At 42.6% G+C, this 24,940-nt stretch overlaps 1 protein-coding gene across 3 annotated transcripts in view; it reads left to right on the top strand.

Moving 5' to 3' along the window:
* The window catches only part of PLEKHM3 (pleckstrin homology domain containing M3), a 78,669-nt gene extending 54,040 nt beyond the window's left edge, over positions 1 to 24,629 (top strand). For 2 of the 3 annotated variants that reach the window (XM_081873371.1, XM_081873370.1), the window contains exons 8-9: positions 8,392 to 8,549; positions 19,237 to 24,629. In XM_081873371.1, the coding sequence (XP_081729497.1) occupies positions 8,392 to 8,549; positions 19,237 to 19,414 (336 nt within the window). In that variant the 3' untranslated portion in view covers positions 19,415 to 24,629. The remainder of the gene's footprint in view (positions 1 to 8,391; positions 8,550 to 19,236) is intronic. The other variant, XR_014159336.1, reaches the window with a different exon arrangement.
* The last annotated feature ends 311 nt before the right edge of the window (positions 24,630 to 24,940 follow it).

Raw genomic sequence — 24,940 nt, 5'->3', positions numbered from 1 at the left:
ATTTACCTTCCCATCGGAGCGATACCTGTTTATCTACTTGCACTTTGACGTGCTTTTGAACTGCTAGGTTGACAAGAGCAGGGACCGAGCAACGGGAGCTCACCCCGTCACGGGGATCAGACCTGCTTACCTTGAGCAAAATGCCTCATGTTCCTTGAAACCATATCCCTGGAAGAAAATCAGTTTGAATGGATTCTATTAGAAAAGAAGTGTTTCTAGGCACTGCGGTCATCTGCAAGGGATTCTCACGTGGCAGGGTTAACGTTGCCAGCCTTTATGTCATGTTTGCAGACACCTGTATAACTCAGAGTTGGTCTGCCAACAGGCCTGATGCCTGATGCTAGCGCTCCATAATGCACATAAATTTAGGTTGCAGTCCTAAACCCGCTTACCTTGAAGAAAGCCCCATTGAACTCAGTGCGACCAGCTTCTGAGTAGGCTTGTCCTGCTAATAAATGATAAACTGTGTTTACTTAGGAGTAAGTCACATTGAGTTGAATTGGGCTTACTCCCAGGTAATAGTAACACTGCTTTCCATGCATTTGCACATGGTGAACCTTGTTGAACAAATGTTGTATTAGCTGTATGCCACACATTGGTTCCGTTTTAACACCAAGAAAACTAGCTTTTCCTTGTAGGAGTGGAATTGTGTGAATGTGATATGCAAGGTGGCTTTAAAAGCTTCTGAATGGACAGGTGTTTTGCCCCAGGTGGTGGTTGTTGCAGTGTAATTATAGGACAATCAAAGACAAATCCACTCCATAATAGCCTTTAATGCTCCTGTGCTCCATGAACAGAATAGTGTAGCACAAAAGGGAAGGTGTGAAGCAGGAGGAACATAATTCTGGTAAAGTTGTCAAACTACTATAAAGGTAAAGGTAAAGGTACCCCTGCCCGTACGGGCCAGTCTTGACAGACTCTAGGGTTGTGTGCTCATCTCACTCTATAGGCCGGGAGCCAGCGCTGTCCGCAGACACTTCCGGGTCACGTGGCCAGCGTGACAAGCTGCATCTGGCGAGCCAGCGCAGCACACGGAACGCCGCTTACCTTCTGCTATTTATTCTTTTCATGATTTGGAAAGCACCGTGGGTGCAAATAAGAATGGCTCAGCGGGTCTGATCTTTAACCAAAGAAACGGTGGTTAGTCACACATAGGATTTAATAAAAATAAATAAATGAAATAAAACAATTTCTCTTATCATGTGCTGAGCACAACAGCTGGTCCAGCTACACAATCCCACTAAATGCTTCTTTATTTTCCTACGTAGGCCTACAATACGATGTGGGCACAGCTGCTGCCTCTGCAGCAGAAGTAGCCAACATTATGACTTCCAGGTGATATTGGATTCTTAACTCCCATCAGCCCTGACCAGCCTAGCCAATGGCTAGGGATGTTGGGAACTGTAGTTCAGCAGCTTCTGCACGGCGCTGCATTGGCTATCTCTGCTCTACAGGCTCCAGGTGTCTTCCCTCTGGCCTAGCAGCACCACCTTGCAGAGTGGAAACGAGCAGTAGGCAGCAGTCAAGGAAGCGAGCCCGGGTGCTACTGAACCCCGCTTTCTTTTCATCCAAGGCCTCTGCTAAGGGTGCGGCTCCCTCCAGCCAGATAGGAGGAAAGCGCTGCCACGAGGTGGGCCAGTCCTTAATTGGCATTTGGTGTCGCTTTAATCCTTTTAAGACCGCAAACTAAATATTGTGAGAAGGCAACAAGCCCAGAAAAGCAATCTTGCGTAATCAGGTCTTTGCTCTAATGCACAATTGTGAGAGGCCTGGCAGTTTGCGTAATATTTTAAGCTACGGTTGGTTTAGCCCATAGGAGTGAGCTAGGTGCCATACATTCCTTATCTCGTTTTATTCTTGCAACACTTCTTTTGTGCAGTAAGTGAGGGTGCTATATAGTCACTTGCTCCAACCAGTGTTGTGGTTCAGGTGGAAAACTGAAGGTGAACTTCCCATATCCAGGCCCAACATTTTATCTGTCTGTCTGTCTATCTATCTATCTATCTATCTATCTATCTATCTATCTATCACCATCATCATTGTTAATTAAATTTGCATGCTGCCCTTCATCTACAGAACCCCAGGCAGTTTACAAAGTAAAATCACAACATGAACATCACAAAATACATAGTAAAAATAAGACCAACAACAAACCAATAATCCCCCCTCCCACAACACAATTAAAAGGGCATAGGATGTCGATCAAGAGGGAACGTTTTTGCCTGGCACCTAGAAGAGGTATAATGAAGGCACCAGCCAAACCTCCCTGGGGAGAGCACCCCACAAGTGGAGAGCCCCACAAGTGTTGTCACCCTCCAGACCTCCCGTGGAGGAGGCACACAAAGAAGAGCCTCAAAGGATGATCTCAGGGTCCAGGTAGGTTCATATGAAGAGAGGCGGTCCTTGAGGTATTGCGGTCCTGAGCCATTTAAGGCTTTATAAGTCAAAACCAGCACAGAATTGGGCCTGGAGACTAATGGGTCGCCAGTGCAGTCAGGCCAGCATCAGTGTAATATGCTCAGGCCATCTCGCCTTAGGGAGCAACCGTGCCAGCCAATTCTGCATTAGCAGAAGTTTCCTAACTGTCTTCAAAGCCAATCTACATATAGCGCGTTGCAGTTATATGACGTGTTGCAGAAGGATACTGTGGTTATCCAAAACCGCTGAGAGGTCAAGGAGAACAGGGACAACATACCCTCTGTTTCTCTCCCTATACAGGTCATACAAAGCGACCCAAGCAGTTTCTGTGCCAAAACCAGGCCTAAACCCCAATTGAAATGGATCTAGAAAATTACATCACCATGCTGTAAAAGTGGTGGATGAAGAAATAGCTTGAAACATTGGTGGTGTTTTTAAAACTAAACCTTTGCGTCTCAATGTTTTCACTCTTGACACTGCCCGCAGATGGAGGAGAGTTCTCTATGGTCTTCGGCTGTGCATTGCACACTGTCCAGTCCTTCTGTTTCCTCTTTGCTAAATTCTATAAACACCACACTATTCTGTCACCTACAACCGCTATTTCCAGTTCCAGTCTGGAAAAAGTGTGGTCTGCTGCCATAATCCATGCTTCTCCTTTTTCCTAGACTTAGCAAAACGCCAGTGCTGTGGGTTCCTAACTTGGTGCATTACTTAGGAAGCAAATCACACATGTTTTCAAATCTGAAAGCCCCAGAATGTCAAAAGAAGTTTACAAGCCAACCAGTATTTCCAGGAGAGCCCTTTCTTAGTAAAAGCTAACTTAACGGAAATAATTCAGATTGTGAACGGACGGTTGAAATTACAGCCTCTGTGTTGACTTACAAAGAATCTTATCGTCAATATGATGATAATGATTAACATGCTGATTTACAAGGGTGGGGTCACAAGATATTTGCAGACTCTGCACTGTCTTCCCAGTGGCAACAGCACCTTGGTATGTAGGCTCTGTCGCCTCTTTAGCTTCAATTATTAACCCTAACCTGCAACCTCACAAAACACAATGCTCCCTCGTTAAAATTAAAGAGGGTAAATGGAGGCTTAACCTCTCTTTGTTGATCTCCACTTGCTTTTTCCTGGAGATGCCCAGCTCAAGGTTAGCTGCCTTGAAGTATTGGTGAGCTAGCAAATCAGGCTCAGTAAAATGATCAAACATTGTGAAACTTTATATTTTACCTACTAATATTCTTCTACTCTTCTTTTTCTTCTTTTTTGCTTGTGCATTTCTCATTAAATGGCAGGCCTTGAACAGACCTTTTAGGGGCATTTTCTTTTTAAGGTTCCATAATTTTAAACATCATCATAACCATTTTATTTGTATGCCGCCTTTCCATAGTTAAAACGATGCTCAAGGCGGCTTACAACATGACAAGATTTACATAATTACCAATGTAACAAAAGTCATAAGCAATAAATGAAACACATCAAAAAGTACACAACCAAATAGAAAACTATTTCCACATAAATCATAAAATCTAAAACTAGGAATACAGCTTTAATATCAATTACAATTTAAAATGACAAAGATAAAAAAAAAGCAATTTAAAAAATAAAAATGGAGCCCTCTCTGCCCAGATGGAAGGAGGCAGGCAAGGCCCTTCAGGTGATATCATGAGGGACAGCCAGCCTAGCACTCAAAACATTAGTTCAGTGGACAGGGTGATGTGGATTAAACTCTCAGCTCTGCCATGACATTCCTTGGGTAGTTTTGAGCTACCACCATATCTCTTGACTTTGCCTCCCCCTAACTCAGAGAAGAGTTGTCAAATGCAGGCCAGTTCAAACACGATGGAATCAATGTGTAAAGTTCACAGAAAGTGCTTCTCTGTGGTGTTGACTCCACCTAAGATATGAAAGCTGCTCTCCACATGGATTGTCCCATGAGAGAGAGAAAGAGGGAAGGAGACGTCTTCCCTCCACAGAGAGTACTGCTCTTCGGAACTGCACACATTCCTGGTGGCCTGCTGGTGCTGGCCTGGAGACTTTCCCATGCTGCTGAGTTCCTTTCACACAACATGGTCCAACATGGAGACACTTCCCTGCTATAAAACTTTAGTTGGCCGTGTTTAACAATGGTAAGCATTTAGCATACTCTGAACATATTGTTGAGGCCGGTCATGATGAACAAAGCCAGTGGCTTAGTAAGTTAGTTTGGGGTGCATTTCTGCCCAGTTATTTGGGGGAGTGGGTGGGAAGCCTCATTGGCATAGAACAGTAACAATGGACAGTGTTGCCACCACATTCAGAAAATATAGGCACAATATTTGCTTGCTGAGTCAATGTTTCCCTACCCCTCCCCTGCGAAGTTCTCACCATGTGTTGATTTAGCTCTCTAGTTGTACTTTGACTATGTTAGGCGTATGCCTAATACATTGTGAAGATACGGAGATAACATTCTTTGTATAGTACAGCTTTCAATGAGACTTCCTTAAGGCCTTTTCTATAGAAGCTATTTGTACTCATTTCCCCAGTGCGTTATTTTTGTAAACAGCAACTTTGGCTGTTAAGCGTTCCCTCTTCTCTGCAGGCATTAAATAAATGGAACAGCAAACCACAGCACACCATGGTGATTGGTAGGCAAGGAAATCCCATACTGTACTGAAAAGGGTACTGAATTGTGCAAAACACCTTTGTTAAACATTACTAACGCATTCTTACAATGTAAAACATGCATTACATTGCAAGATAATATAAAACATACATTCAAGACTGTATTGCAGGTTATTATATATATTCATAATAATAAAACTATTTAGCAGTGCAATCCTAAGGATGCTTGCGCACAAGGAAGCCCCGCTACAGCGTACAATCATTAACTCAAAGCTCTGCTAATGCGGTTGTATTTCAGGTTTTTTGTTTTATATATTTCTATCACTCCCTGCTATGCAAAACTTCCAGGAAGTAATAAACCGCATGCTTGCCATTCCCCAAACACACATAGGTAAAATGATCAACCGTACAACTCTCATCATCAACAGACTTGCTTTAAAAACAAACCAAAAAAAACTCAAAGCTCTCTGTTGCTAGATATAGTCTGACTACCTAGTCTGCCTTACAAATCGAAGAAGGTCACATCCGTCTTTCAGACTCTCAAAACAAAAAATCACAAAGTCAAAAAGCCTCCAAATCAGGCACCCCCAACCTGCAGCCCTCCAGATGTTTTGGCCCACAACTCCCATGATCCCTAGCTAACAGGAGGGATGATGGGAATTGTAGTCCAAAACATCTGGAGGGCCGAAGGTTGGGGGTGCCTGCTCCGAATCCTGTCTTCCTGAATTCTAGAAAACACCTGTTAAACACATAAATGCAGCTGAACCACATCAGCATGACTGTTTTGAATGTTCAGAGCATGTTCCAGCTTTGCAGTGCGTTATCCTGTCCACATCTGCAACTATGTAAGTCATGGCGCAGTCTTTCTCAACTCAATGGTTTGCAACTGGATGGCACTGCATTTCTTTTTAGGTACCAGCAGGTAGCCTCTGACTAGAGACAATTGGCTGCAAGGGTACAAGTGCTGTCTGCAAAAAATTCTGCTCTGGCCAGAATTTTCATAAATTGCTTGTCAGCCGGCCTCTGCCTCCCAGCCAGTAGCATGCAGCCTTACCCACCAAGTTCCTCAAGATGCCTCACGGGAAGTGATTCATAAATGAATAGATAAATAATATCTCTTGTTGTTGTTGTTGTTTAGTCGTTTAGTTGTGTCTGACTCTTCGTGACCCCATGGACCAGAGCATGCCAGGCACTCCTATCTTCCACTGCCTTCTGCAGTTTGGACAAACTCATGCTGGTAGCTTCGAGAACAGTATCCAACCATCTCGTCCTCTGTCGTCCCCTTCTCCTCTTTCCCAACATCAGGGTCTTTTCCAGCGAGTCTTCTCTTTTCATGAGGTGGCCAAAGTATTGGAGCCTCAGCTTCAGGATCTGTCCTTCCAGTGAGCACTCAGGGCTGATTTCCCTAAGAATGGATACGTTTGATCTTCTTGCAGTCCATGGGACTCTCAAGAGTCTCCTCCAGCACCAGAATTCAAAAGCATCCATTCTTCGGTGATCAGCCTTCTTGATGGTCCAGCTCTCACTTCCATACATCACTACTGGGAAAACCATAGCTTTAACTATACGGACCTTTCTTGGCAAGGTGATGTCACTCCTTTTTAAGATGCTGTCTTAATATCTCTTACCCCTCCCCCTTTTCTACCCCTATCATGGACACACACTTGTCTTTGCTGACAAACATCCTTTCCAAACTAATCCAGATCCTGCAAAACCTCCAGTACTTGTTTCTTAGTAAAGCATGGAGATCGTGCACTTCTGTGTATATCAATTTGCGTGTTATTATTTTAAGAACTTATTATTGCAGCCTATTGGCTATACAGTAAGGCTGAGACTGAATTAATTAATGCTGGATATATTACTGATCCTGGTGCATCATTCGCGTTTCCTCCGATCCAGCCTGCATTTCTTTGTTTACATTAATCTGCAAGTGTATATGCTCTATCACTAACGTATCTGCTGCTCCTTGCGTTTCCTCATATTTGTTGGACATCATTTCCCCTTAACCAGTTTTGACTTTTGACTCTTATAACCAAAATTAATTAAGGAAGAGATTTTTTAAAAGTTGCTTATAGTACTGACTTTGACCGTCTGTTATAATAGAGCAGTATCAGAGCCCTGGCCTTGAACCGCACCTTCCCGTAGTGACCTTTGTGAATTGTTTAAGGTCCAGAGTGAGGCCATCATTCTATAGCAGGACACAATAAAAGCATCACCTTTCCGTGCAGTACAAACAGATGTCGAGTCTGCATGGCTAGCAATAACATTTCAGCTTCCTGCTGCCACAGATGTTCTTACAAGAACGAGGGCTTTTCAGCATTTCCATCCCGTGGCAGCGACCCAAGCCATCCCATGAACTTCCTTTCCTGCCTACATTTTTCCATTTAGTGTATGTGCTGCAGTTTAGGCCTTCAGAAATGCGTTTAGAATAAGAAATACATTTAGCATAAGTGAGGTGAGCATTCTTACGGAATCTGCATTTACTTGTTTTGCTTTAAGATTTGAGTCTTGCGGCGCCTTAAAGACGAACAGTTTTATTACCATGTTAAGTTTTTGTGGACTACAGTACACAATATTACAGAATACACACAGACACACAAGGTTCGGGAGGAGATTGAAGATAGTGAGGGCAGAGGTAAATGGAACACAATAAATACAGACACGGTGATAATTACGTAATTACCAGTAATCATCACTAAAACAGTTGTTTTGGCATTGGTAATTGGATACTCAACATTTTGAGTAAACAGAAAGCAAAAAGACTGCTAGTACCGAGTCACATGGTGGGGGGAACTGGCACATTTAAGCGAACATTCAAATGTGGATTTTCACATACTAGGGCCATTGCATGCCTCTTAAATTATATATATATATATATATATATATATATATATATATATATATATATGTGTGTGTGTGTGTGTGTGTGTGTGTGTGAGAGAGAGAGAGAGAGAGAGAGAGAGAGAGAGAGAGAGAGAGAATCTTCTCACACCATAGTTCTGTGTGAAATCAGGCCCTCACCCTTCTCTTCCATTGTTATCAGTTGAGTAAAACAATAGAAGAAAAACACTAGTAAAATAAAAACAGACAAGCATTGTAAGTAAATGAATTAAACAATCTAACTTTACCCATCTCCAAACAGGTGTAAAATTACCTTTTAATGTTCTGTTACCTTGTTGCCATAGGTGGGTTTTATTTGGCATTCTTCAGCCTGAATTGCATGATTCACCCCATTCTGCAGCAAGCCCTTCACTGTTTAATCAACTCTGAATTGTGTTTTAGTTTGGTAATGAGACACACGAATAATGTCCAGTCATTTCTGTTGCTGATTCTTAGTGATGGAATCTCTTTTCTGTTGCTTTACAGGTTATTGAAGGGAAGCTGGCCCCTTTCCTTGGGAAGGTAATCAAATTTGCCACTTCCCATGTGTACAACTGCAGCCTTTGTAGCCAAAAGGGATTCATTTGCGAGATCTGTAACAACGGCGAGATCCTGTACCCCTTTGAGGACATTTCTACAAGCAGGTAAAGGACGGTGATTTCATGTGTTGCTTTGCATGTGTGTACATTTACTATGGTACAGTAATGACGAGAGGGCTGATGCAAACATGAGCAAGAGTTCAGCTTACCTCCTTTCTATGTGGAAACCTTTTATGAAGGCCAAACGAGACACAACATTAAATGCATCTTCATACCAATGGAGGAATTTCCTCTCAGTGCAAATGGCAGCTTCAAAGGAGTGGTTTCATATGGACTACAGTAAGTTGAACTGCAGTGTTAAACTCCCTCTCACCATCACCACCAGTAATCACCCACCGCAGCTGCTACTTGCATTTGTAGCCAGTACAAGTGGAAAGTGTGCACATTCATGGGGTATGTACCATCATGCTTTGGTCTGCTTCACCACATGTACATGCACCAGGGAACCGGAGTTCAGCTCCACTCCTGTGGTGTGTAAATGCAAAGGACTAGACACGTGTAGCTATAGCAAGCACAACAGTGTACATAACACACAAAGGGGCCTTAAGGGGACTTGTGAACAATGGTCACAATCTGACCATTAAAATTCCTTAAGACATTTATTTCTAAGCAGTCCAGATTGTAAATGCAAGTCTGATATTTTAGAGGCCCTAGGCAAGGTAAAGTTAATGGGACCTGCCTATCCCGAGCCGACAAGTTTCAAGAATATTTAGCTTTTCTGGGGGTCAGTATCCAGACTGTCTCTTCCCTTCTCATGGCCCCTTGTACGTATGGGAAGCCTGAGGATAGGAGAAAAGGAGACACTTGTCTTTCATCAGCCTGTAAGTAGTTGTGCATTGGCAACTGAGCGCAACACCTTGCTGCATATTTGACTCGGGGATTGTTAGATAAAGGAACTGACCAGGCTGCATGTTGGGGCTGATTCATACATGCATGCTTATCCCTTAATCTGACTGCATATCATGCCTGTGTCATTCAGGCACAGATAAAACATCTATGTCACCCCAGTTGAGTTTTTCAATGGAGTGTCCAGGAGTGAGTCATAAATAACGTAAGTTTTGTATATTCATGATGTTGATCCTCCCTTGGGCATTGTTGGCAGTTTGTGAGATGGCCAGGATTATTTTGTTAGCATAATTTGTTGAGAGTTGTTTTTCTTCCCAGCTGGGAGAAGAGGTCCGTGCCAGTGCAGCCCAAGGCCACCTTTCACTGAGATTTTTGACTGGCACCTCTTTTACTGCTAATATATGCCCCATCTTTCCCTGGTTTTGTTTCAGTACCTTGTTTTTAGTATGAGGTCCAAGCCCTGAACGTATATTAAATGAGGTATGCAGCACAACTGTGCAAACACTGATTAAGAAAGGAAAGGGAACACTTGCAAAACAGTAATTTCTGGGACGGAAAGTTGTGAATGAAAAAGCATTAAGGAGAACTAAGATCATGGCTATATAAGGCAAAGATATCTGCAAGGGGCTCGTGAGGATAATGAAAGTGGCAAAATACTTGCTGTAAGAAGGTTTCCCAGTGCAATGCATGTAGTTTCTCTGCAGAATGATTTGATTACTGAGTGCTTGCTGGGCATTAAAATCACAGGTTAAATGCCTTAGAATTCTGAAATCTTAAATGCCCTGAGAGAATTTGCAGTACATCTCAGGTCAGTGATATCTGGGTGTAATGACTTCTGTTGGTGCTTATTACACTGGCAGCCAGTAATATATATGTGTACATGTTCAATACAAAAACAGATTTAATTGCACTGATATAAGCACATCATTTTCAAAATAATATTTAGTATTGCTGTACCAGTGAAGTCGTGGTTCAGTAACAAAAGTGAATTAGGTTGATCAGTTAATTTTTATTTTGGCAATGAGTTTGAACGTTATCTGTCTGCATATTGGATAATGTTCTTTTGTTGGGGCACTGTGTTGATAGAAAGCAGGTTGCCCATTAACAGATGTAATAGCCTATTTCTTTTTAAAATAGGATTCATTCGTAAGATTGCCACATAGGCAATGCTTTGAATTTAGGTTTGCCCCAGTCATTGCAGATTCTATGTTTTAAAGTATAACCCTCTTTGTCCATTATATTTTTTGGGGGGGGGGTGTTTCAGCTTGGTATGAGTCAGGGGCTCGTGTGCTCCTGCCTCCCCCCAAAGAAAAACCTCACAAATATTTCAATATATTGAGATTTCTGTTGGTAGGGTTGCATTCCCTTATTTAGGTAATCGTTGCCTGAAATGTTTGCCCCTTTTAACTGGGGTTCAGGTGTTCTGTTCTAGTTCTTATATTACTCTGTGCCTTAGGATGTGCATAGCCCTCTGTACCCTGAGCCCCTGCTAGGATGGCAGAGTTATGAACAAGTTGGACCCTGGCGCCTGATTCCGCATTTCCACTTTTCAGTAGGCAAAGAATACCATACAGTGATATTCCCCTTGCTGGTAGTTCTCCTGAAAGGTTTATACCTTCGTATCAGCAAACACAAGCCCTGGCGTTGATTTTCAGAGGAGTGGCCTTGTTAGTCCATTGCAGCAAAAAACAATGCCTAGCCTTTGAATTGGAGTTGGTGCCCAAAATGAATTGAGAAGGTTGAGTCCCTTCAACCAAACATTAAACGGTAGGTTTTGTTTTAGCTAAGGAGTTTTAATTAGAGTGTTTCTTTTTTTTTCAGTAAGAAGGACAGGGTAATTTAATCTGGCATGTTCAGCAAGTTTCACTAACACCCCCTCCCACAACCGTCTAAGAGGGATATGTAACATTTACAGTTTTGTAGATCCACAAATTAGTTTTCTAAAGCTTTGCCCTTAAATGAAGATGAAAATAAATATTAACACATGTGCATTGTGATGAACTTACTGTTGTCCTAATGTCTTTGTTTTTGCTCCTTCACTTGCATGTGTTCAGCTCCACTAAATCTAAACAAAATGAATGCTTCTTGTGTTTTAAATGAGTGCAAAGCTGGACTTTTAATAAATCTTGAGCCTCGGTTAGGGTGGTATAAAAAAACCCCAACAATAAATTGCCTTAATAAGAAGCTGTTTGTACTGTGTGAAAGAGTTCCCCTGCATTCACGGCATTCTTGAATGACTAGGAATTGAAGTGTGTTTGCACCTTGCTTTGCATATATTTTCCCTTTGCCTTTTTGCCTTGACCTTTCTGCTTGACAAAGAAGAAAGCAAAGCGATGAGTCTCAGGTGCCCTTGCCAAGACCTGCCAGAGGGTCAGCGCTGGATCACGACCATCCTGATATAATGGCATCCTCACAGGGGCTGATGGAGAGAACAAATTCTGGTAGAGAAGTAGTTTTTCTGTGGGTCCATTTCCAGAAGTGATTTCTCAAGGCCTGTCTCTTATGGAGACAGATAAATCTCAGGGCAGAAGGACACACACACACACACACACACACACACACACTTTTAAAGAGCTGGAATTTCCATTTGCATGGAGGCTGTTTGCTCAGCATTCATTTTTTGTCAATCCTTGAGCAAACAGAGCAAATACCTGGATAATGCACTCATCTGGCTTTGAATGCACATATATTACATACCCTTTTCTTGCTAATCGGTGTGACACATTCCTTTGTTGGCTAAATGGTTCCAAAACAAACACAATCATTTCAGTTAATTAGCAGGGTTTTGTGGGCTGTGCCTGGCAAGCTCCTTACATCCTGTCCGACAATACACAACTTCCAAGTCTGCTGTCTTAGCACTGTTGTAGAATCCTCAAATAATTCTCTCTCTCTCTTTTTTTCCCCCTTGCTTGGTTTTACATTGCTTAGTTAAAGTATTCCCCTTCCTTGGATTTCCTGGGTTCTTGGAATGAAAACTAAAAACAGAAGAATAGTAAAGTGCAAGTGGAAATGTTGTAATAGTTGGGTCTTCTGATTTTTTCCTGTCAGCTCCAGCAATTAGTTTTTAAGTAGACATGGAAATGTACTTAAGCCTGCTGGAAACAGTGTTCTCAGGAAAGCTTTACTTTTCAAGGGGCAGAGTGTCAGGTGGTAGTTACTCACTGGGGTGGTGGAATAGCACTGCACATACTTGAAGATACTGTATTGTGAATTTTTCGCAGCTTTCGGATACAAGCTCTTGTCACTGAGATCTCCTTCACCTTTTACTGCAAGGACTCAAAAAATGAGTTCTTCCTTGCAAAGTAAAATGCTGGTAAATGTTTAGTATGGTGAAATTCCAGGTTCTGCTACCTGTCAGCGCAGTGAAACATTTTGTTGTTGGGTCATTGTTGATCTGGTTTCTCAGATCAACTTCATTGATAGGGGTCTTAAACTGGTATTCCACACAGACAACCAAGACCCAGTTCCTTTCTTCCTCTACCACCAATGCAGCCCATCTGCTGAAGGAATTGCTTGCTTTACCTAGAGGTGTCCTCTGTTGTTGTTGTTGTTTAGTCGTGTCCGACTCTTCGTGACCCCATGGACCAGAGCACGCCAGGCACTCCTGTCTTCCACTGCCTCCCACAGTTTGGTCAGACTCATGCTGGTAGCTTTGAGAACACTGTCCAACCATCTCGTCCTCTGTCGTCCCCTTCTCCTTGTGCCCTCCATCTTTCCCAACATCAGGGTCTTTTCCAGGGAGTCTTCTCTTCTCATGAGGTGGCCAAAGTATTGGAGCCTTAACTTCAGGATCTGTCCTTCCAGTGAGCACTCAGGGCTCATTTCCTTCAGAATGGATAGGTTTGATCTTCTTGCAGTCCATGGGACTCTCAAGAGTCTCCTCCAGCACCATAATTCAAAAGCAACAATTCTTTGGCGATCAGCCTTCTTTATGGTCCAGCTCTCACTTCCATACATCACTACTGGGAAAAACATAGCTTTTATCATATGGACCTAGAAAGCATTAAAAGACCCACTGGCTGGTGCATCACCCAGTCAGGTGGAATCAGTGCAGTTCCACTTGGCCTTGTAAAGCCTTTACCCCAGGATATCCTCTTCGGCCCACCCTAAACAACCTGACTCCCATTGAGAAGAACCTGCCAGGCTGAATTCTACTCTTCACCTTCCTTCACAGAACCCTCTGACTCTGGAACCTGACCATTTGCTTTTCTAGATGACACTGGCTACCTCTGTCCCATCTGCCTGCTAGCAGCCATTCTGAGAACTTTTGCCCACTGTAGATCATGCCACTTGCCTTTGACCCCCCACCGGCTGAGAACTTTCTCGCTCCTGACCCGGGCTATCACTTGTCGGATCTTAGCAAACCTTGACACATGGACCTAACCTAAGGACAACTGCGAGCATGCAGGGTCGCTGTGCATAGCTGCCTACCACTTTTGAGCCTATATACACGTGTACTGTCTATGTGTCCATAAACTCTGCACAAGCGTTAAGCCCCACATGCTGTTGCATGCAATGGGTCATAGGAAAACTAATTTTTCAGCTACAGATAGGTAGCCGTGTTGGTCTGCCATGGTCAAAACAAAATAAAAAAATTCCTTCCAGTAGCACCTTAAAGACCAACTGAGTTAGTTCTAGGTATGAGCTTTCGTGTGCATGCACACTTCTTCATTTTTCAGCATTACTTTTTTTAAAAAACCAGCAACACAAGAACAACGCTTCTGTACAATTCTGTACAATTAATTTTTCAGCATTACTTTTTTTAAAAAACCAGCAACACAAGAACAACGCTTCTGTACAATCATGACTCCAGCCTCTGCAGAAAATGAAATAACTTGCTCAAGCATCTCACTGACTACCATACTAATGAATCATCTTTAAAAAAGAAAAAGAAAAAACAAAATGTGTTTTTGTGTTATATGTTTCAGGGCATGCAAACAAGTATAATCTTCTGCACTTCAGAGCTGAAATTATCTTGTGGCTTCTAGGAAAGAATGCTAGAAGGGAGGAAGTTGGTTAAGGATGGGGCTGGCTGGGACACAAGTTTAAGGAGAAATATGTGCCTCCGCTATCAGTTTCCAGCACCTCCACCCACCATTTCACCCACCCCAAATCTCCCATGTTAAGAATGGATGCCCTACAGGAGCATACGCCTGATCATTTAAAATGCAAAAACCTTCACGGAGATTCAGAGGTGTTTCAGGCACTGGCGCTATGTGCATAATCTAGGCAGTGAGCCATACGATTGCACTCCTACAGCAGCTGTGACCATAGGAAGCCAAACATGAAAAGTGGACTTTCCCCCTCTGGGACTGCTGCAGGCAAAACGGAAGACATGAATGAGTCCACAGTTGCTTGTTTTTAAGGTCTCATCTTTTTGTCATCTTCAAAGCAACAAATGTCTTCTCCACAATGTCATTGTATTTGTGCTCAAAGGGATCTGAGAAAAGGAGAATAAAGGCTTAGTAATAATGAGACTGTTTTGTAAATAAGTGCCATAAAAGGAACACCCTCTTTCCCAACACAGGTGCTTCTCATTGCCCTCAGATGTTAGAGAAGTGGCTGACGCAGCATCGAGCTGTGGCCTTGGCCAGATAAGAAGCAGGTGTTTGATCGCTTGATTGAAATGCTGAACGGTCTTGCAGCCACAGCCAGGAGATACACCTTTGTAATTTTCCATGGAAGTTAGAGTAGGTTGCAGCTGGGAAAGATTTCAGCTTTTAAGTTTTGCAGGTTCATCTCAGCTTCGTGATTCCTTCTCTCCTTAAGCCGTATAGTGAATTGTGCAACACAAAATCAACAGAGTGCTTAAGTGCCATATTTTGTTTTCACTTGTCAGTCCCTTGGGGAGACTGCAGTTGACTTCACGCATTCCGTTTGTGTATCAGGTCCTCTACCACATGTGCAGGTGGTCCTAACTGGGCTGGCAGGGCTAGCCAGGACTCACTCTGGTCCACCCCAGTACCGGCAGCTCCTCCTCATTCATCTCACCATCACCCACAACTTGGGCCCAATCTGGCAGTGGGGAGGAAGATAGTAGCTTCAGTCTCTTCTGCCTTACCCAATAAGATGGCATGAGTGGCTGCGGGGGGGGGGGGGGGGGCTTCTCTACCATTGGGAGCAGGTAAGTCATGTAAATGGCATCACCACCAACAGCAACAACAACAACATTTCCTGCTGCCACTGGGTCTGAAGAAGGAGCAAGCAGAAGTGGCAAGGAAGAAGGAGCTGTCCATGTTTGCAAGAAGAGCAGAAAGTAGAGCCATTTCCATTGTCCAGCAGCAATTTGCATGTGTCAGGAGAATCTGGTTTATGGTGGGCCCTTGCTGGGGCATGGACCTGGGCAGATACCCAGTGATGCCAACCCATGGTGCTCGGCCTGACATCAACGATGTTTTAAATGTTACGTGTCACTGTGTCAAATATTCACCTGCAAATGCATATAAGAGCCTTGGTTGACTGCAGCTAACTGATGAGTGTACATTTGGTGGCAAACCACTTTTGGAATGTGTGAAATAATCCTAATAGGAAAGAGAAATCGGACTCATGAAATGCTGATTGGCAGTGGGTATTCAGGAACACACATTAAAATCCTGTAGAAATGGGGAAATGTGTGGAACTTTTCACCAGAAATTGTTCAGAGGTGTTCTTGGCTTTTCTACACAACCACAACACTGAAAACCACCTCCTTCTCCTGAAAATAAAGTTATGGTAATTAGGTGCTTGTGGGAGTTGCTGCTGTCTGTTGCACCAGTTTCACTGCAAGGCGGATTCATGGACCCTCTGGCCAATTTGTTGATTTGGATTTCTTCTGTTCATTGTCTCAGCAATTAAGATGTCTGAGCAATTGAAGTGTTACTTCCCAGTCAGAATAGCTCCTGGCAAACAAAGCACGGCAGATCCAATGGATTTTCACAATGCACTTGACTCAAATTTTCAACCTAGGTTATCACCGTTGCCATATATTACTGGAATAGAATTGGGCAAACCAGCAAAAACAAAAAAAAGGTTTGAATTGGCCTTGTGGAACTTCCAGCCCACAAAAGTCACCTTTGGGGATAGACCAGAACACTACCTGCTTTTTATTAGGAACCTCACGTTTCCCTCCATCTTCCTGATCTTAGGAAACTTCTGGGTCACATGAGAACCTGAAAACTGCATGGGAAAGTTGCTGTTTGAGTGCAGTCGGAAGGAAGCAGTCGCGTTCTCTCCAATCTCTCTGTCACTGTTCTCTCTACCATCAGCTCACCCTTAACACTTTGTCCCACAACCCGTACCTGAAAATCTGTACTAGGTAACAAGTGTTTAGCCTCTAAGAAAGATTTTCAAAAAGCTTAATCCAAATTATTGTGTAACATAGAAGATGGTGATAACTTAGTATAGACCCTATTAGTAAAAATACTAATGAAAAGCCTGGCCAGATAGTAAAGTCTTGGTCTTGCATGTTTGTTTGCTGTTATTTACTGCTGGTTGTGCAGCCAAAATTTTATGCTGATGTTACTGGAGGTTACTTTTGGCAATTTTAATGAATTGTGCCTGCTTTGTGTAAATGTGTTTTTATTATAATGCATTTTTACTTTGGTCTATGATCTTAAATAGGATTTAAGTCATGGAGAGACCTTTTTGTGTAACAAGCAAGTAACAAGTTCTGCTAATGATGATAATTGATCTGGGACCCAAAGCTCAGCAGCGGAGGCACCAGGCAGGTAGCCCTAGGAAGAGCTACTTGGGACCCCACCAGAGAGAGGTGCCTCTCTCCTCAGTAGCCATCCTTCTAACTTGTGTTGCCAGAGTTATCCAGAGAAAGACTTCTAATGACCACAGACTTAAAGAGGGCAAGTTAATGAGGAGCTGCTTTAAAATTAGGGGATTCAATTTGGTAATGGAATTCAGCCATGTACTGAGCTGAACTGTGGTGTTGAAAGACAGACCCATCTACAGCAGAGAGCAAAGGTTTGATCTGAATTTTAGCAGGGCATGGGTCACAGTGACCAGGTTGTCTTTGTCCAGGAAGGATTCTCTGTTTGCAGTTTTCTGTTTCTGCATGCAGCAGCTATCATAGGAAATATGAGTTTACCTACAAAAGCTTATGTGGCAATGATTCAGTTACCATAATTTTCGCTCTATAGGATGCACTTTTTCCCCTCCAAAAATTAAGAGGAAATGTGTGTGCGTCCTATGGAGCGAATGCAGGCTCCTTGCCTTCAGCGATAGCAACGCAAAGCCTCCGAAGCGCAGAGGGAGCGCTCCCCCTGCGCTCCTGAGGCTTCGCATTGCTTTCCCTGAAGCCTGGAGAGCAAGAGGGGTCAGTGCGCACCGACCCCTCTCGCTCTCCAGGCTTCAGGGATAGCCACCTGAAACCTTTGGAGTGCAGCATAAGTTCCCGCTGCGTTCCGGAGGCTTCGGGTTCCTTTCGCTGAAGCCAGGAGACCAAGACTCTCCTGGCTTCAGCAGAGAGGGAGAGCTGCGCAGCACCCCTTCAGCCAAGCAGGAGGAGAAATGGAAGGGGCTCCGTTTCTCCTGTTGCTTCGCTGAAGGGGCGCTGAGCAGAGAGGGGGAGATTTTTTTTTTCTTGTTCTCCCCCTCTAAAACAAGGTGCGTCCTATGGTTGGGTGCGTCCTATAGAGCGAAAAATACGGTAGTCCCTAATGAAGGCCACAATTGTATGCATGTTGGGAACCAAATCCCATTAAGCAATAGGAGTTGTTTCTGAGCAAGTAATCTATGAATGGGATCAGGGTGCTATGCACTAATGCAGCTACTGTTCTGGAAAGACTGGGTATATTAAGGGTTAATTTGGTAGTGAGAAAACAACCATTGGACCTGTAGTGTGGGATAACTGGTTAAAATGAAGAAGCTGATTTATAGAAGGCTTTGGGAGCTAGAAGCGTAAGTGCTGGTGGGATTTTAAGCAAAGCCCATGAAGAGTGTCATTAATGCCTGCTTTTCCCTGTCCTCCCACTTGTAATCATCTGTTCCCTTTTATCAAGGAACAAGTTGATTATTGATCATACAGAAGTTTTGGGTGGTGGGTTGGTTTTTTTGTGTTTTGCAACTTTTTCAAATGGTTTGAATGATGTATTTGCTCTTAATTTTGAAATCATCAATCTTCTCTTGTCCCTCCCCGCCCCCTGATTTAATGCATCTGGGTAGCAACGGCAGGTGTGTTTCACTCTTCCATAATCCTGCAGGCGTCCATTTCGACAGAAATTCCTGATAAGCGTTTACATTCTCCAGTTGACTGAGAAGAGTGATCAAAAGAAGGAAAAGGGAGAGGCCATGAATGAATGCAAAATGACACTCTCATCAATCATTGGTCTCCAGCGTTTCCCAAGGAATTGTAAATCACTAACGAAAGGGGAATTAGCTTGATAAAGTCAGCATTAGTGTCAGATGTGGATGATTTAAAATTTCTAAAGGCACAACTGTTTTCTTTGGCTGTCATCTTGGCTCCCACTTGGGTTGCCGGCATGTGCTCCAATCCAGTAAAGAATGGATAACATGCTTAAGTAATTAAGCTTGTAAAATCTTCCAGAGATTTTGAGATTAAAGCAAATACTAACAGCTGCAACCCTGCATCCGGTCAGGCTGCTTAAATCCCAGTGACTTCATTAACTGCACATAGCATTGTGCCCTAACTGCCTCGCTAAACCACTGCCATAGTATAACTCAATGTTCCGACACTATAAGACAGCTTCTCACTGGGACTCAACGATGTCTGAGAATCCTGTGAGTGTTTCTCGGTGTGGCTGGCTTTCAGAGGTCAGAATACAGCCAGCACAGGAAGAGTCTTAGCACAGAACTTCTTTCCTCTGCATAGTAGGGTGGGGAAGAGAAGCTAGGAACCTACATATTAATATACAAATAACTGATTTTGTTCTCACAGATGTGACAGCTGTGGTGCCGTCTTCCATTCAGAGTGCAAGGTGAAGTCGGTGCCATGCCCCAGGTGTGTGCGAAGGGAGCTTCAGATGAAGCAGAAGTCTTTCTGGAGAAGACTCAACATGGATGAAAGCCTGGAAGAGGCCTGCAACATGTTTGAACTGTCCTATCAGAACACTTGACTCAAAGGAGGAAGCTGGCAACCTGCAGAGATCCCTTTCCTACTGTAGAATGAATGCTTACAAGGCAACGTTCCACTGCCAGGCAGAATCCTTTCCTGCAGAAAGATTGGCTAATATTCACCTTTTTGGTTATTGAATAGCAAGGGTCAATGTTGCTAAGAAGATTGAAGGCAGAACGCATTCATGAAGTCTAGGTCAACCAGGTGGTCTAAAGCCAAATGTAGTTTACTTGAAATATTTCCTATTCTCTTTGCATTTATTGTTAGAAATAGAAATATCGTGTGCATTATTTATTATTATGTTTCCAAGTGAACTATTTTGCAGAAGTAGCAAAGGTGGCACTGGAACTTAAGGGCCCCAGAGTACTTTGCACAGGGGGCCTATGAGATGTATTTGTGGGGTCTTTTCCAGCTTAGAAGGATGTTTTAGTAAACCGTCCTTAAGACTACATTCCTCTCCCACCTCTCAGAAAGTAAACTCAATTATAGATCCACATCTAGATGACTAGAATAGCAATCCTTGTACGCTATATGAACCAAGTGCTAAATGCTGTTTAGTTCCTGCGTTACTGTTCTTGACTACTGGAACAGCAGCTCATGGTTGTAGAACATGCACAGCTTTACATCTGCACAACATTCCAATCTCCTACTAAGTCAGCAATGCAAATCCCTGTGATTTTTCTCACATGTAGCACGATTAAACACCAAAATGCATCTCTTTTGATGTTAAACAATGTACACACTGCTTTGCTGCTGCTTTGGAAGTTGACCAATTTTTTAAAGCACCTTTCTCCACCTTCGTACACCTTGAAATGGTGAGCTGAGGGTTTCGCAGGGCCGGGGTCTGCTTCATCTCTCTCTCTCTCTGCTGCTCTATCCTTTTGGCTGCACTTGATATGGGGACTCGGAATAGCAGCCTGAGCAATTGCTGGGGACAAATGCTTCAGCGCAGTGAGGAGGAGGAGGCACATCTTGGAACACCTTGGCTGAGAAATTGGGACTTGTGCAGTTTCTGTTTCTGCATAAGGAAGTGCATGTACAGAACATGGCACATGTTCTGCAGATTGTCAGGTGTGCATCCACACTCACTGTGCACACAGCACTGCATACTGTGAATAGCGATGCACTTTCCATGTGTCTTATGATAGAGATTGGAACGTGCTTCCTTGTCTTTTGCCTGAGGGTTTAGTACACGACTTTTACCCATGGGATCCTAGTAGTACATAACATTTTGCCCACTTATTCATCTCTCTTTGGAGTGAGGCCCATTAATCCTCCCTGTTCTGTGTATCTGGTACTTAAAGATATGTCAAATGAAGTTTGCAAATGCTGCATTTATTTTGCCCTTATCCAGACCAGTCTTGTGCACCAAGATTCACCTACTGGTATCTTGAGTAAGCTTTCCCAGCCAGATCAATGGAGAATTCCAGCCTTCATTCATATTGAGTCTCTACATTGAAGGCAGAGAGTCATAAAAAGGTAGCAGAATTTACTGGCACTCATAAATGTTTCCTCTGAGCCTGATTTTGTTTCTTTGTTTTTAGCCACTTTGAGGCTATGTTCAGAGGTTTATGGTTTATCTTTTGAGCAACATGCTTAGGAGAATCTCAGGCTCATGTGCTTCCTACTCAAGGAAGAGATTGGACGCTGTTGCTTCCCCTTTTGGGTATCTGCAGTTTGGCCTTTGTTGGTTTGAACGATGGTTTAGTGAAACAAGCCAACTTCACATCTTGGTTGATGCTGCCGACCTCTTTCAGTAAACCAGTTAAGCTTAACCATAGTTTAAGGTTTGGGCGTAAACACTAAACTGAGATTAATCAAAGATAGAGCCTGAGGCTTCCCTGGGCTTGTTCCTGTAGCGAACCGCAGTAAACCTTAGGTTATTATTAGGTCCAAATGCTCACAGTCTCTGAGATCTTTTATTATTCAGTGCAGTTAGTTTCTCCATATTTCCTGTTCTTCCTCCAGTGCATATATATTGATGCAAATGTGGTTACTAATTTGTAGGAAGTGCATTGTTCTGTGAAAATGATGCATAGCTGTATTTATACCTACCTGTTAATGCATCCTTCCCTGTGGTACTCTCCGGGTATTTTAGACTACAGGTCCCATCAGGCTCAGTGGTCAGGTGTTTTGGGAGTTCTAGTCTGAAACATCTGGAGAGTACTAGGTTAATCCAGTATCTTACAGATTACATATTTAAGGCAACAAATATATTTAAAATGGAGGATGCTGAGTAAGCCAAATCTTAACGTGCCTTTTAAACAGGAAATTAAAAACTTCTGTCTGAAACGGGAATTTTATAAACGAGAGGTGTGGGAAGTCTGGTTACATAAGAAATAGCAGGGATGGGGATATAGAGTGTTTCTGTAGCGAAAAGCTTTAGAGAAAAGAATGGCAGGATCTTAGAGCTGCTGTCCACATTACTTTTCTGGAAGTCACTCCTGCATCTGCGTATGTGCACATGTACAAACTTGTTATCCTGTGAAACTTGCTCCAGGACACACCTGTAAAATGGTGTCCATTAGTAATGTTTTTACTCATTTATTTCAGAGCTCTGCAAATGTATTCAGATACAGGTATGCTACGTGAGAATGTCCCCTGCTTGAAATATGTAACCTGAGAATCTACCGTAACATGAGAATGGGGGGGGGGGGGGCAACACCTGAAAACAATATAATGTTGAAAGGAAAGGAAGGAAATAGCAGCCATTTGTAGAAGGAAATCGCACACACCAGGTAGATTCTTGACCATGGCACCATCAACAGCTCCAAAGGCTCTAACCTAACATTGAATTGCCGACTGTTGATGCCACTTGGAAAGACTAACCGAAGTGAATAGGCATGCGTCACATTTCACACTGCCTATGGCTTGTTACTGATAGTAGTGGGTCTTGTCCTTGGTGGACTTTTATGCTGGAGGTGTCCTGTCCACATGGCAGAGAGCAGAACTTTGTTTCTTGTGTTTGCAGCACAATATTATGGGATGCCTCTTCTTTCCCTTGGAAGCTGGGAGCTGAGCAGCAGTCGCCACTGTCAGGTGGGTTGCAATGGCAGAATAGAATAGGGCAGCGAGGGATGCTTGAGCACTTAATATAAAAAGGTGCAACACAAATCTGCTGCTCCCAAATTCCCGCTTTGTCAGCAGGAACTTTCAGATTCTGTAGCCATGTGTTTCCCAAGCCATAGACAGTTGCTCTTCTTTCTGAGTCTCTGCATGAGAACGAGAAAGTGCCAAGTCGTGTTGAGTTTATTGAGTTTCAGTGTTGAGCCCCATTGACTTCCATGCTACGAGGGAAAGGAGTTATTTCAAATTCCAGGTTTCCTTAAAATACATTCTAACAGCCTTTAGGAAACATCTCTTCCTACTTTTTATGTAAACTTTTTATTTATTTTCTTTTTCTTTTTTTTCTTTTTTTTTACTTAGAGTAGCTGTGAGCCAGTTTGAGACATGGGCAAATTATTGGCTCACAGAAAAGAGGGTAATTTTGAAGCCAGTGTCAACCCCTATGAATAACAAGTCAACATCTTTGGTAGCTTGAGCACAATGTTGAATCCTGCCCAGGGTATTTGAAATTAGTTGGTTACTCAAAAGAAGGGCATTAGATTGCATGGGCAGATGCAGGATATCATGGATTTACAAAATATGTGTTTTTAAAAAGAATCAGGTGACGAACCCTGAATATGACCATTTCTGTATGGATTTAATTATCAGTGTATTTCATTATTATCTGAGTCAATTGAATTGCAGTAAATATCAAGAAACCTTTAAAGGTGTGCTGGTAACACTGATAATTGAAATAGCAATTTCTAAAATTGTTGCGATATACAAAAAAAGTCATTATCTAAAGCAGGAGGGAACAACCCGTGGCCCTCAGACATCCATGATTTAGGGTGATGTAGTCCGGTAACATTTGTACGGTTCCTCCCCTCACTATCTAAAGCAGGGGTAAGCAACATTCATGTCATGTCTTGATTAACACTTATAAATGGTAACCAAATGTTAAAAAAAGAAATCAATTGAATTGTCTCCCTTTTCCTGTCCTGCAAGTTGCTATGTACTTGCCCCTCTGATGAATGCTCCAAATTCATCCAGCTTTTTGCTGATATGAAGCTGTTAATCAGTTTATAGTTAGCTCAACAGCCTTTTCACTAACACAATTCCCACCCTACTGTATAACACATTGGGTAGGTTGTTTTTTTTTTTTTTTTTTGAAATTCAGTCCGTGAATTTCTCTGTGTCTTAGAATAATGAAGCTGCTTTTACTCTAGAGGCATTGCATTTATAGATTGTTAGTAATATTTAACTTTATTTGATCTTAGTATGTTTGTGAATTAGCCAGTTAAATGGGTTGTTGGCTAATCCAGCCCAAATAACTAAATAATTTGTTCTTCTAGCAGCCAACGATTAACTGAATAGTCAATAAAAGCAGAGGATCAGCAAATGGAATGGATGTATCTAATTAACTTAACCTCACATTCTATAATAATTCATTGGTTGGTCAGATTGGCAGTCCAAATCTTCTCATAAAAGTGATTTCATTTGCTTTGGAAGAAATAAACTGCTCTAAAATAGTGCCCTGTTAAAACAACCCAGTTCTGGTATGAGGAGAAGCTGTACTGAAATGTACTTTTGTAGTGTTTCAGGGATCTAAGTCCATCCCCTGCTTCTAACCTTTACTTAACATTCAGCCATTTTACCTACAAACCTGGAAAATGCAAACCTTTTCCTCCCCAGTTTGAGTGAGGGAAATACAACATAGCATTATTTTATAGCTGGTAATCAAAACCAGACAATTGCTTGTTTATTTCTGGAGACGGTTTGCTATTTTTAATTTTACTTTGTTGTAAGTGTGTTAAACATGTTTTGTTTTGTTTTTGAAAACTGCAATGGAGCCAACACCTTTGTCGATTACATGTATTGTTTTGTATTGTTATGTTTTAAATTATTTGCTATCACGTCAGTGTGCTTAATTTATGAATAATACATGTTATATTATTAGTTCCACTCAAATGAGTTAGATTATGTATTGATAATGTATCTGGGTTTGATCTGTTACACTGCATTCCTAACCTCCTCTAGTGTGAGGCAGATCCCTTGAGTTCAAAGGCACTTGTTCCCAGGTAAACCTAAGTGGTCCATAACACATTGCTGAGGGCGACTGACCCCTACTGTACAAAAGGCAACACTCAATAAACAGTTCAATATAAAATGGGTATCTTCACAATAGTCTTTATTGAAACCATTTAAAGTCCAAGGTGCTTCTTAAACAGCGAGCATAAAGTTTACTTCTCTGAAGTCCCGTTGACTTTAATGAGCGAGATTATAACGCCTGCTTAGCTTTCCCAATGGGGAAACCCCAGTGGGGTTTCAACGTGCTTTTACTTTGGGCTGGATCATGCATACCATCATGGAGAGGGTGGTGCCATTTTGACTTATCCTCAGGCTACAAAATGTCTTGGGCTGCCTCTGCTCCTCTTGTCAGTTCAGCTAATTGCAACCAATTGCTGGACTCATTTTTGCTTTG

This window comes from Podarcis erhardii (genome assembly GCF_964252035.2).
Source record: "Podarcis erhardii genome assembly, chromosome: 1".
Lineage (NCBI taxonomy): Eukaryota > Metazoa > Chordata > Lepidosauria > Squamata > Lacertidae > Podarcis > Podarcis erhardii.
The sequence above is the reverse complement of the archived record's forward strand: the minus strand, read 5'-3'. Positions and strand labels throughout refer to the sequence as shown.